Source organism: Diuraphis noxia, unplaced genomic scaffold, assembly GCF_037042655.1.
Source record: "Diuraphis noxia isolate RWA-SAM2 unplaced genomic scaffold, SU_Dnox_SAM2 contig0004, whole genome shotgun sequence".
NCBI classification, from domain to species: domain Eukaryota; kingdom Metazoa; phylum Arthropoda; class Insecta; order Hemiptera; family Aphididae; genus Diuraphis; species Diuraphis noxia.
This window is the reverse complement of record NW_028301714.1, coordinates 51,216,062-51,231,563: the sequence shown is the minus strand read 5'-3', so window position 1 is coordinate 51,231,563 and position 15,502 is coordinate 51,216,062. Positions and strand designations below refer to the sequence as shown.

The window sequence follows — 15,502 nt, the reverse complement described above, 5'->3', positions numbered from 1 at the left end:
AGGACCAACAATAGTGACCCTGCACGCATGAATTTGCAACTATTATGATTAAGGTGGAATAGATAATTCTATTTTTTTTTTATTCGTACCAAAGTCCTAACAAAAAAAACTATATACATATAATAATGACCGTCACGAAATTAATATATAATGCATATTGTTACAATTATAATGCACGCGTCATGCTATCTTAGTTTTTTCGTCATGTTAATAACAATAAAATAAACAGTGATAAATAATATTATTTTAAGGTCATTTAATATTGAAAACATGGATATATTGCATGTAATTAGTTATAACTTATAAATTATGATTAATGAAAAAGTATTAAGTATTAAATGAGAATAATTCTTCTCATTTAGTGTTAATAATAGTTTCTGTAGGTATCTATTAATGTACATTTATGAGTCACAATAGAATATGAATAAATACAAATGTATCTAAAAATTTAAAAAATATATTAATCAAATAAGTTTATTTAAATTTAAAATGTTGCTAGAATTACGAAAGCGAAAATTAAAAATATATTATTTAATGAATGCAGCAGGCATCAGAATGCTGGGGAGATCCCAAAATAAGTGTTAAATTATTAGAGAAAGTTCAAGTCCAAATTCGGAGAACAAAAGTAATAGCATTTAGTTCTTTAAGCAGAACTTTTTGTTAAAAAGTAATAATAATAATAAATACACAGCAAATTCATTGGTATCTATCATATTATGAGTAGTGAGTTTATTACTATATTAATTATTGGTACATCATCGTGTTATAAAATATTATAATTAGCAGTAATACTAGGTATACAAACAATCAATCCTATTAAAAATATGTAACTAATAACTGTGATTACATCTTAAGTTTGTTCTATTGATTTTATTTTTATCATTTAACCATAACTTCCATAACTTATTAAGAGGACGACACACCACTATATACCAGCATTAATTTTATGTATGTATCAAAAACATATTAGCATAAATTTAATATTTTCGAATGGTTTTTGAGCTAAAACACCTATTATAAAAATAAAAATAAAAATTATTTTGGTGGACATGTCGTCGAGGTTTAATAAAATATTTAGTACCTATTTTTTACTATAGTTTTGGCTTTTTCGGTATTGTTTAATTGATCAAATGGTCAACTGCTGTTTATCCGTTTATCACCTAATTAATATCGGTTATCAATGATTATCATTATTATTATGACGTCGTATTTTCCGTAATAATCTAAGACCGCGTAGTTACCCAAAGTTTATGGATAATATTATATATTATTATCTGTAAGCCTTAATAGTTATTACTTATTAGTTATACCCATCGGTAAATTGTGTTATTATGTACCTTCTTAGCTTCTTATATGTGAATATAATATGATATATTATGCGTACCTAGTATCTTGTATACATTTTATTGTATAATAATTTTGATGAAATAAAATTGAATGATAATTTAATATTACTTATCTTTTACCGATTATATTTATAATACACCATATATGTAGTTATTTTAATTAAGCACTATTCTACCCTACTAAACATCCTATACAACTCTATTAGAATAATATTAGAAATTTTTAATTAAAATCAATCACAGGCACGAGGCACCCAGCTTAAGTAGTCTAGTATAGTTATATAGCCGTATATAACTCATAGTTTCACGTACAACAAAATATTTTGGTTTTATATAGTTTTAAGTTGTATACAATTTTGAAATTTTGAATTCGATGGAATCTATTTGCTCATTAGATGACGTTTGTAAATAAATCTAAATTAGAATTGAAGGATTAATAATTATTGTCTGCATTATTTATTTATGTATGTACCAACGTAGAAAAATAAAAAAATAATTGAATTGTAACTCGTATTTACATTTTTCAATTGTTCGGTTTAAGAATCATGATTGAATATCAATATAATTTCAAATTTGTACTATGCTGCTATGCATCAATTATTCTCAAGCCTAGCATCGATGACATAGATTCAAACTGACATCTAAGTCGACGTCTGAAAATGAGCTTACGCATATTATACTTTTCAATCTTATGTTTGCGTTGATTCCGGATAATTGTGTGCAGATTATAGTATTCATAATATTTTTAAAAAAATAGTATTTTATTTTTATATTTTAAAAATTAATAACCTAAGTGAATTATTAATTTAGTCTCATTTTATAATGAGAGCCTTTAAATTGGATATGATATTAAATAAACGACGATGTTATTAGGCTATATTATATTACATTATATTTGACAATGTATAGAAATCTTTTGTAGGTATATTGCTACGAACCATGTTATACGCGTTACGCTCGTTGTATATATCTAATATAATATATGTACAGTTATACATTTTATTATAATTTATCATTGATGGAATAACAATAATTTAATGTCAGAGGTTGGAGCTGAACAATAATATATTGCGGTCAAGATTAAATCCTCCATAAGGATATGTTGTGGATGTATATATGTGTAATACAGGCTATACTCTGCATAGTGCGTTAAGTATAAAGATATAGATACTATTTATATGTCCATATAGATTATAGATACTGCATGCTAGAGAAAATTGATTTTAAAATTGACATTGCACCGAAAGTCGTTTCCCGAGCAAAATACTTGATGCGTATATAGTAGGTACCTATATATAATAATTAATAATATAGTATATCGTATACATATACCCGCAACGGACACAACGTGTATATAGGTACTATATAATTATATATATATTAGTAAGTAAATACCTACATAATATCATTTATGTGTATATTTTATATATTATAATAATAGCATGAACAAAAGTTGCTTTCATGTTTGTTAATATGATGATTACGCAGGTATAAATATTATATATACGTTAAAATCTGTTAGCGTTATAAAAATGAGCTTTACAAATATTCTCACCCTGGCCTTCCATTATACATGTATATAAAAATAATTATTTCCGTTGCAAAAACTATATTAAATTAATAACTAAATTAAGTGGGTCGCTGTGATCTCACAAACAAAATAATTGTAAAAAATCAATATACATAATTGCGTTCCATATTTAATATTATTTTATATTACATTAATATGTATCGTATGCGCTTTACTCGACGATATTAAGTGAATAATATATTATTATTATTATATATTTAATACTACGATGTTCAGCTACTCGCGAAATGTGTATATTCTAACGTTTATTATTGCGTCGTCACTAACAAAAATATTTTTAAAAAAAAATAATAATAATGTTTTTTCTTCTTCAATATACACGTATATTATAATCATACCTTGAACAGAAGTCATAGAATCGCGTTGCATGCAAGCCAGTACCGTTGTCGAAATGTATGTGATAATGATGTTTCAGGTTCGTGTGGTCCGTCACTGTAACAAAATATTACAAGTTAGTCAATAAAAAAAAATTACAACATATTATATAATACATTTCACAAGAAACAATACATCATTATTTTATTTTGTTGAAGATTACACCGGGAGTAGGTATGTTATCTGCAATTGCAAGCAGATGTAATAAATAATAAGAGTACATCAAAACGAAGGTGTCGTCGAATAAAACGGACTTTGATCAAATTTATAAATTTCAATAAGCTGTGCGAATTTATATTGTATACACGCACATACAAATAATTAGTTATTATGTTATCTAATCCGGTTGTTTTTGTTGTTGCTTTAAAATGAATACTTATTATATAGTACCATATAGTATTACAATTTATAATTATGCGTGTAAATACACATGAACGCCCCGATATGACTACGGTATTATTTTTCATCAACAATAATATTTGCATATAGATCTAACGATTTTGAGGCCTCTGGTCAAAAATTGGGTTAAATCGTGTGTATCTCATTATATAGAGTGATTCGTCTAGCATAATCACCCATTTTTTTCCTTTATAAATAAATAAATTTAAATTCTGATTTTTGTTAATAATTATACACTTAAACTATGAAGATTATAATTTTAAATACTTCGATTTTTTATACCATTAAAGAATTCAGCGATGATAAAGCATTTTTTTTCAAATGATAACCAACATTTTGTACTGTAAATTATTGTTAAGCAGATGATTTTTCTAAAAATGTCAACGTGTCTAATACAATTAAAATTCAAACGAGGAATTTCTAAATTATTAACATTTTTTATACTAAAGATATATCAAAATAGCTATACAGTAATATAAAATAGATACACAAATACCTATTGGTGCTAGTATTTATCAAATAATTATTAATCATTATATTTTGGACAATTTTTACGACAAAATTTTAAAATGTTGATAGATCTATATTAATTACTAATTAGATACTATAGTATCAAATCACCAAAGCTCCATATTATCTGCTAAACCAATCAAAATTTATTTTACGTCATATAGTATGGCTGTTATATTTTACATCAGAAAAACTGAAATTTACAAGATCACTATTAATTGTTGTGTTCCCAATGCTCAGTTTCAAAAAATAAAAGGGATACGAATCGTTCAATCAATTAAAAAAAAATTGTTTAAAAAGAGGACTGCGCTTTCTGAGCCCCCTTCTCCCAAACCAAGGCATGTATATATTAAAATACATCATATATTATTTCTGTATTATTCGTCATATTTTATTGTAAATAAATTAAGTATAAAAATAAGGTTACAAACTTTTACAATAAATTAACTAGTTCTTATTGATCACATAAAATGGCAAATTTAATAAAGAAAATAGAACGTGTCCGAAATAAAAATGAGGTTTGTGAATAAAATCGATTTATTTTATCTTTTTTTTTTCTTGCTCAATGGCTTCTACTCATTAAGCATTCACGTGGTCATATCAATATGTTTTTCAGACCATCCACGTTTATTTACAAGCCAAGAAACGATTCATTTACGTCATAACTCAAAACATGTACTTCTGCAGTGAGTTTAGTGTCTAAAAAAAAAAACTTTAAATATTTTAAATTGAAATAAATAGTATTTAAATATAATAAACTTATATCATTTCTTATGTATGTATCTAAATATGATAAGTAGATATGTATCAGCCTAGGTACGTACCTATAAGTATATTTATTAAATTTGAGTAAAAGTATTAGTTTAAAAATATAGTGAAATTAATGATGCAAGTAATATGTGAATCACAGACTATAGTTTTTGATTTTTTTAAGGAGATGATTAATTATGTAGACAAAATATTGATAAATCGTTATACCCATCGTTCCAATGGTGTATTTATAGGGTAGCTGAGTGGCTCAATCCTCTTGGTCTGTGCAGTATACGGGAAAGGCAATATTTATATGTTATTAAAGTATGTTCTAGACTTCTAGTGGTTCCTACTTTGGGAGATTTCACAATATCTGGCTATGCCACTGCATAGTTTATGTCAAGTATAAAAAAATACGTACCTATTTTTTATCTAGATATAATTATCTTATATCTAGATAATATTTTAGATATCTATTCCCAATACTGCTTATTATTTATCAGTTGTTGCTACATCTATTATTATTACGAGTAATGCGTATAACCTAAATTTTGAATTAAAATTGACAAACAATATTGTTAAATTATTACAACAAACTGTACATTTAATTTTTAGTCAAATACATTTGAAATATTGAAAAAATAATTTATGAGTCTTTTAAAATCGACTAATTTAATTTTTAATTTGACGGTTACGTAATATACTGTCAGCCACCAGCCACCACGAGGTATACGCAATCGAAAAGAGTCACCCGATTTCTATAACTGTATCCTGACAGGTTTTAAAAAAAATTAAATGCAAAAAAGTTGCACATCGATTAATATTGTATTATCGGAGAATATATTATAATACATTTATTTTCAATACATTAGACAAACACTGTGAGCTATAGGTCAATATAATTAGGTTATAATGTCATCAATAAAAAAATAAATAACATATATAAACGATTAAAAATATAAATTTGCTATCTGCGTAGTGCGTAGTTATTGATAATTATTGACGTATTATTTTCCACTTTGACGCTGTGGAGATTATCGATGATGTAGTCATGACGTAGCTTTATGGCATATTTTAGATTCTGACCAGAGCGATGAATGTATTGATTTTACAATATTATGTTATGTGTTTTTTTTTTGTGTCTGCGTAAACGAATAAACGATAAGTTGTCAAAATAATGCTTCGATTTTCATCTACAGTAGCTTTTCCGGTTCGAAAGTGAATCTAGTTGGTACATTAAGGAGGTAAAATCTGGAATTTCCTAGTAGTTTCAAAAGCACGGGGAAAAACAAAAAATAAAAAATAAAGAAAAACGGGTTTTAAGAAAATCAAAGTTTGATAATGGTGTAAAAACTCAAAAACAAATTACCGTAGACATATGAAATTTTCACTGAATGAAACTAAAAAAAAAACTACTGGCATTTTCTATATTCAATAACATTTTCAAAATATTCAAATATTTTCAAACATTTTAAAATCTTTTAAATTTATTTACAGACATTTGAAATGTTCGATCTTTTTAGTTTTTGTTTTATAAATGACAGTAAAATTTTATTATTTTTGTAAAAAACTTCAAAATTCAATACAAAACTCCTAATTGTATATAGTTACAACGAAAATTAAAAATACAAGTCACATTTTTTTTAAATTAGCATTTAAAGTTTTAATTTTGACAAAATTGATTTAATTGAAAAATTACAAATTATTTAGTTGTTAAAAATTTATAAAATGTTTAACTAATATAGCTAAGGATTGAAAATTTAAAACAAGGTTTCACGTATAAGTAGTGAATTATGAGGCAAAAAAATCTAAAAACACAGTTTTTTTTTATAGATATTCCAAGTTCAAATGTAGATGGAATTAAATACTAAATTACCGAGGATAACAATTTTAGTTGTATAATTTTAATTTAAAAATATTATTTTTAAGAGTATACTATTTATATTCTATTTGTAATACTTAAATGTTGTTAATGACTTATATTAATACTTTATAATAAATTATACATTATCTACCATGAATAGGTAAGTAGTCGGGTACATAATAAATCTGATTTGATTAATTTGGAATTTATTTTCTAGGTACCTAAATTTTTTTTTTCTTACAAAATAGCAATATTATATTAATATAGTATAAAATATCCTAGACTAACATCTCCGTTCAGAATCGTTTTTCGTATACAATGCTATTATATCATTGAATTCAAATTTAATAACATCCATTACAGTAACCCGGTTGTAAACTACTGAGCAGCAGAGCGACATCCACTTATCCGCTTTTTTTTAAAATTTAATAAGCTATTGTATAAATAATTCAATATATTTTAGAATTTACTATAAAATAAATTAATATAAAGTTTTTTAATAATATATTTGAACACTAATAGTATAGTTGTATTTTTTCAGCTTTGAAACTACAGTTCCGCATTTCTGAAAATAATTATTTATCGAAAATGATACTTGCCATGTCAAAAATAATATATATATATATACATTGTAAATTGTAAGTTTTACAGCTATTAAAATATCCTATACATCAAGGTACAAATCAAATAGCCAATTATATTTGTAACCTTATTTTTAGTTTTATATTACTTAACTATATTGGCACACCAATAATTACGTCAGTTTTTACTTTTTAGGTAATTCCTGTATGTGATATAGGTGTATTATATAACCTAATAATTCGAACTTAAACAATAGGTGAAAGTTTTTTTACAAATTAAACTATACAAATTAAATAAGAAATAAATAAATTAAGAATTAGGTGTGCATAAATACATAAAATTGCATAAATATTAAAACTTGCTTGAATTGTATGTATAGTTTAAATTATAATTTTCTATAGGTACTTAATGACATTTTCAATGTATTGAGACTCGATTTTAGTCATTTTTAAACATTCAAGATAGAATTTTTTTTTGTGTGTTTATATTAATATTGTCTGGGCTCAGTCAAAAAGCTTGAAAATTTAACATAAGATTCCTCATGAGTTTTATTCGGAATAGGTTTTTGATATACTCGTATATATAATTTATTTAAGATACTATACCTAAAAACTGAAGGATTATTTCTATTAGAAAAAATATTTATAAACAGCACAAAAAAACACATCATAGACCATACATAAATCAAATTATCAAAACCTACATTCATATCGCTTCGCTAAGATTCTATATGAAAAATTTATGATGGCTCTTAAATAATCTCATAAATATGATAAAATAGGTATACAGTATATTATAATCAGGTATATATTATTTTTTTTTTAGTATATATTATAGTGAATCTTTCAGCAGTAAACAATAATATCTTGTTAATTGCCTATTAAAATTTTAGATATAATTTGAAGCCTTTGTAAAACAAAAGTTAAACAAATTATACTTGTATACCAAGTAAGTTTTTACTTTTGTGAATGACACAGTGGTGTCATTTGAACTTTGAAGGGAAGATCAACTGCTGGGCTATTTTCTCCAGTATAGTATTTAGATGGACCTTTAATCAGCACATTTATAAATTATAGGAAGTCTTATTTTTAACTTCTAAGGACATTGTCACCATACTTATGTTTAATAAACAAACATATTTTTAATTTATTTATCTTTTAATAAATGACAAGCGACCGTACGCTGTTACACAAAAAACAAATAAATACCTATATATCAGGACACACATATTTCAAGATAGAATTAAAGCTGAATGGATAATCAAGTAAGATTTAATTTCATGTAAAATTGGACAGTCAACATATAAGTACTTACCAGCTAACCTAACTTCAAGGAACACATACCTTTATAATTTTACAGACATTCTTAAGTGAATGAAAAATTTAAAATATACCTCTAAATGTATTTATGTATAAATTTATAATGTTTATATATAGGTTACAACTTACATTATGTAATTTATTCTTTAAGTACCTACAACTTACCTTCCTATTATAATTTATATAGAGGTATGAAACATATGCAATAAATAAATTAAAATAGTACAATAAACGTCAAACATTAAATTTTATCGATATATCTATTTAATTGATAAGAAATATTTATTAGTTTGATTATTCATTGTAAACGTTTAAAACAATAGTCAATACAATGCATTTATATTTATATTTACGTTTAATTTATTTATAGGCGCCTTTAAGTTATAACTAATTTTCCGGTGGCTTAATTTCCAGTATTTTTAATGAATAGGTTAGTATGAATATACTATACAGGGTGATTCTTTTATCAAACAACACTCATTATTTCAAAAACTATTGATTTTTTTCAAATTTTTAGATCCATCTTGTTCTAGAACTATATATTTTTTAAATATTTTCACCCTTCTATTTATATTTATCAGGTAAACCATTACCAATCAACTTTTGATTTTAAAATGACAACCTATACTTAAAATTTCATAAACTAAAAACGCTATTTTTCCAATGAATTTTCACGTTTAAATTTTCATTTTTCGTTAATCTGTTTACAAGATATAGCCTCCCAAAGTTGGGTGGTTTTGGGTGGTATTTGTGTGTTATAGGTGTATGTTAGGTGGTATTTACACAGAAACAACATATGAATGTTGTTTGATAAAAGAATCACCCTGTATATCAATTGCAGCCTATAATACAACATATTACCTACATGGTAACGAAAATTATATTGATGTGTATTAATTGTTGTATGAATTATCAATTCATTTAAAAAGAGCTGGTCGATCGGAAAAACTAATGCCTCCTCCTTGACAATGCCGTTACTGCAACCAAATATCCAATGATTTATTGATCACTAGACTGTACTTTTATAAATGTCCTATAAGTTATATAAAATATTATGTTAGGATTATAGTTTAAAATTTTTTTATTTTTATTTTTATTGAGATAAGGCTTCACTCTCTGCTATGGTTATTTGCTTGAAATTATTCTAGAGAGTTTTTTAAGAACTATTTAATTTGAATTAAATTGAAGATAGTTTGAACATTATCTTAATTTTTACGTATTTAGTCAAAATTTGAACTTTAAATGCTTATAAAAAATAAAAAATCTTGCCAATGTATTTTTAATAATTTTCAACTGATATTATAACAATATGTAAGAAACCTCTTGTATTAAATTTTTAAGCTTTTCTACCCAACAAATAAATTTGTATCGATATTAATTCAAAAAAAACTAATAATGATCGAAAATTGCATTTGCCTATAAATAGTTCAACTTAAGTCAAATTTTTTTGAAAATTGCATGGTGGATAGAATATAAATATTAGGTGAAATTTTCATGTAGGTATCTATGGTAATTTGTTTTAAGTTACATCAAAAACGAAAATTGATTTTGTCGAAAATCGATTGTGCGTAAAAATTCCCACTTCCTTAATTTAAAGGTTGTTTATCCCAATTATTAAGAAAAATGTTGAGAAATTTTTACCTTTGACCCCCCAAAGTACCAACTAGATTCACTTTCTAATCGAACGAAGTACTGAAGTTGAAAATCGAAGCACCTTTACTGCCCTAAAACGTGATGACAGACACAAAAAAAATACAAAAAAAAAACACACATCATGGTAAAATCAAAAAATTCCTCGCTCCACTCAGAATCTAAAAATAATTTGTAATTAAATCGTATTAACTTTCTATGAAGTCCATAAGAATCAATTTTTGAATTAAAATACAATCATTATTTTTTGATAAGCAACCAATTTCGTCAGAATATGATGTACATTAAACGTCCAAAAAAATATTGATTTATTTTGTTTTTCTCGATTGTATACCTATATATAAGTATTGGGAAGTTTGGTTTAATTAACTAAATCTGACTTTCTACCAAAAAACACCTTTAATGTTTTTAAAAAGTAATACACACTTAAACTACAACATTATTAGTTATAATTACATGAGATAAGGTAAATGATTGGAAACATATGTATTAAATACCAAAATTAATATGAAACTATTAATGATCAATAGGTTTTTTTTGTTAAAACAAATTAACAAAGTCATTGTGTTCGTTTATTTAACCTGCAATTGCCATTATTACTCGTATGTGCAAAAACAATATTCAACATTCCACGCTACTACTGTAACTAGTAACTATACTGTCTACTAATACATAAACCTATAAATGTATATCTATGTACCTACAGTATCAGTATAGTAGATAATAATATTATGTTCATTGTTAGCAGCGTAATTTTAGGGGACAATAGCCTCAATCAAGCTTTTGAGCTTTACCCATGTTTGATTTTAAGAACAGTAAAAAAAACTGTTGTTGAAAAACATAATAATTTTTTTTTTTTAATTTTGAGAAAACATAATATTGTGTATACTAAAAAATGATTGTCAAGATAATTCATTAGCAATTGATATTTATTATAGTTTTTACTTCGAAATCTGGACGCGTTAGATTTCTGACACAATATTATAAAGTTATAAGTTATGATGAAACACGTGTTAGTGGGTATAATATATAACTGTATATAACTCTGCTCCGCATTATGGCGTCTAGCTAATCATTATAATGGTTCTGTTAAATTCGAATTCAATAATTATTGTATACCATAAACCATTCTGAACGATGACGGTCTGTAAGCCTTTAATAATATAACTATTTTTCTAAGTAAATTTTATATCATAGTGAATGGTAATTAAAGTAGTTTATGTTACTATTAGCCATTAGGCATTAGAAATACGCAATAATAAGTTAAATTGATTTTTCCAGAAAAATTGCATGTGGAAATGTTATTAAATGTAAACTGCCACTGCCACTGTCACTGCGTATACAATATAATAATGTACTCTAAAAGTCGCAAGTACTCACGAATAATATTTTCAAATATAAGAAAAAAATAACTAAAATCGATATTCTTTGTTTTAATAGGTACTTAATTTTGTCCAAATAACTTGAACTTAAAACATCTAAAAAAAACTGTGTTTGTTTATTTTTTAGATTTTGTTATTGTATGAAGTATTTATGAGAATCCTTGCTTTGGGTGCCATTCAATCCGTATAGCTATAAAAATTGAACATTTTATAATTTTATCACTACAAAATCATTTGAAACCTTTTGGATTTTGATAAATTCTCACAAAACTTGTAGTTTACCTTGATTTTTGTTTATTTTTGAATCTTTTGAAAACTATTGTGAATCCTTTACTTTTTACCGCCCAAAGTATTAACTATATTCACTTTCCTATAAGAAAAGATGCTGTTGAAGAAAATCTAAGCATTTTTTACCGTCTTAAAACATTATGAAAGACACAAAAAAAAACACATGACATTGTAAAATTCGAGGTAAAATCAACGCACATTCATTGCTCTGATCAGAATCTAAAATAAAAATCACTACTTATTAAATTGATTTACGATTTCTAAAAAACCTTTATAATAGAAGATATTATCACAAGCTGTTTAATAAAATATAATAAAACCGAAAAAAGAAAATACAGCTAAATGACAAAATAATAATGTTATATACTTATATATTAATCCATGTGTTTGTGGGTTTCGATATATAAAATGATTTCAAGGTTTAAGGTTTTGTATCATTATATAAAATATCCATGCAACCGTCGAACAGATAAAACGTATAGAAAAGAACACACACACATAACATACAAGTAGGTATACTGTACACAACTATAATAGCTATATCTAAAGGTCATGGAGCCGACCTCGACACCTCTGCGTCGTTTCACAAAAAAGACAATTCCCTTGTTGTTTCTGATGTTTTTTCGTGTCTACGTTATTGATATCCAATTTGAATAATATAAATAATGCACCAGTATAGCATTACAATTTTTGTTGGGATATTATATGATAAATTATAATACCGTTACTAAAAAGTATAAAATACATTTTATAGACGAAATTATTTTGTCATTATATGTGTATTATTATTGCGTAAATAGTTTGAATTGTATACGAGAATATATTTTGTTTGTATCAAACATTTTACGTAATTAAACATCTATTAAGAAACTATCATAATTTGTAAACATGAGTAGATATTATGAATTTAAGATACGAAGTTGTAGTAATTTAAAAACCTTATAAGTGGGGGAAGTGAGTGAAGTTTTATTATTGGTGGGCCGTGGGTAGTAGTGTGGTACTGCAGTACGGTGAGGCCATAGACTACTCTAAAATTATGGAAATATATATCCAAAGAAATTTAGGGCAATCAAGTTTCTAAGAAATTAAACTACTTTCATAATCAATATGTTTTTTTTTACTTTTACAGATTATCGGTTTGAAAATATTTAATTTTAGCTAGGCGCCACTGGATCTATTGTTATCTACTATAAATAAAATACTTATTGAAATATGTATATAAAAAAAAGAGGATAGATCAACCTTTTCTAATGTTTAATATCTGATGACCATAAATTAATAATTAAATAGTACCTACATGTTAAAAAATTAGGTATATCCCACTGACAAAATCATTTGCACCACTTTCGAGAGTTCGGGACTTTCGGTTTGTTTTATGAAAGTTAAAATCTCTCATTTATTATGCATGTGCTTTTGTGTAGATTTTTGCAAGAAACTTGTAATAAGGATCCTTCCAAGATGAAACTCTAAATACGATATCATATATCTATGATACATTCGTTAATACATCATATTTACAATACTGTAGACGGTACAGAGTGTATACGTTTGACTGTTTTGGTACGTATCTAAATTATAATATCTAGTGTATATATATATAGAGTATAGACTAAAACATAAAATATAAGTTTATAGTGACAATACCTAATTTTCTCGCTTTATACCTATATACAACGTTTTAAGGTTAAGGTAATGTGAAATTTTTACAGTTTAACATCCATATAACTTGATTTGATTTTATATTGTAGGTATTACAAAACGGGAGATCCCCATAATTTATCTACCAAGCAGACATACAAACAAGACTTCAGGGATTTGATGAAATTATACCTATGAACCTATACATTATGGTATTATACTTTTATACTATTTTAATAGGTACTACTGGTACTAGATACACTTAAGTATGATAAGTGACCCTCACAGTCTAAGAGAGCGCTGCTATTTTCTAATTGCTGTACGCCTGTCCAACGTGGGCGGAAAGAGCATGCAAGTACGCTATCAGCTGTCGAAGCCTTATGATTCGGGCACAGAGGATTGCGGCTCTCAGAGTCACGAGGGCGTACCGCACAGTCTCGGCTGAGGCAGCCTTATTCCTGGCGGGAACTCCTCCGGGTGATCTTCTTGCTTTGGAACGCAAAAGAGTCCGAAGTAAACTTGATGACCCGGACAGAGCTGACTCAAAATATGAGATCCGGAGAGCAGAGCGAGACATCCTGCTTGCTGCCTGGTCGAACAGATGGAGTCGGGGCATTAGAGGAGCCTGGACGCGCTCGATTCTTCCGGACCTGCTAAGATGGACGAGAAGGTGTCCCAAAGACCTCACGTTTCATGTAACGCAGGCTCTTACGGTACACGGATGTTTCAGGTACTACCTACGCCGGATGAAGCACGCCCCTGATGTGGCTTGCCTGTACTGCCAACACCCGTAGGACACTGCGGAACACACGATCTTTGATTGTGCTTACTGGGATCCGCTTCGGCTGCCAGTGAAGACGTATGTTGGTCACCGAAATATAACCCCGGGTGACGTACAGGATTTGTTGTGCGGCCCCTCTGATGTCCCGCCCAGCGAGAACGGCCGACTACAGGCTGCCTCCCAACGCGCCACTCAGTCCTTTTATGACATGGTTGACAACATTTTAAGCTGCAAGGAGCAGGATGAAAGGATAGCTGAGACCGAACGAAGAGCGAATGCAGTGGCAGCCGCTCCAACTGACTGAGCACACATAGATGCACTTGACAGCAGGCCGCGATTACCAGACTTTATTATTTATTGTATTGTATCTATTGTATTAATATTTTTATTTTTAAGGTGAAGCAACCATAATTAGTTATATGTTAAGTATGTGTATGTATTAGCGTTTTTATTAAACAATAATAAACTATGGCAGCAGAGGAGGAGTAGTGTTCATACAGATCCTCCTCTGCTGTCAGTTTAAACGGAAAAAAAAAAGTATGATAAGTAGATATACTTATCTGGTCCATAGTTCATACCCTAGAATTCAATAATCATTAACTAATATTATAACGTATCATAATAATGACAGTAATTACAAACAAATTAGTATCTAGTAGGTAGCTGGTATACACATAGGTACACGATATACTTATTATAGGACTAATTCAAGACTAAAGACAAATAAGATACGCGTATTAACGATACAAATCATACAACAAACGTGTTGAATATATTACACCTTACTCACTACCTACCTATAAGAGGAGAGATTTATTTGTTTTAACTTAAAAATATTTAGCATCGATTGCTTTGAAAGAATATTATTTTGATGAAATCCATACTTCAATACATATTTTCATATTCTTAAAGACAAAAGTTAAAATATTCAATTATGTAACATAACTTGAAATACATAACGGTGACGTTACTGATCAACCGGAGTCCGGATTTGAATTATACTGTGGTTTGATACTAGCACGTTAGG

At 27.1% G+C, this 15,502-nt stretch overlaps 1 protein-coding gene and 1 pseudogene across 2 annotated transcripts in view; one reads left to right on the top strand and one right to left on the bottom strand.

Annotated features, from left to right (window-relative positions):
- LOC107170036 (calcium/calmodulin-dependent protein kinase kinase 1) overlaps positions 1–15,502 on the bottom strand; it is a 36,000-nt gene that overhangs the window by 19,185 nt on the left and 1,313 nt on the right. The window contains exons 1-2 of one of the 2 annotated variants that reach the window (XM_089226603.1): positions 3,429–3,450; positions 3,276–3,369 (exon numbers count right to left, since the gene is read on the bottom strand). In XM_089226603.1, coding sequence (XP_089082729.1) covers positions 3,276–3,306 — 31 coding nt within the window. In that variant the 5' untranslated portion in view covers positions 3,307–3,369; positions 3,429–3,450. Of the gene's footprint in view, positions 1–3,275; positions 3,370–3,428; positions 3,451–15,502 lie in introns of those variants that run through there. The other variant, XM_015520040.2, reaches the window with a different exon arrangement.
- LOC107170032 (uncharacterized) lies at positions 14,009–14,949 on the top strand (annotated as a pseudogene).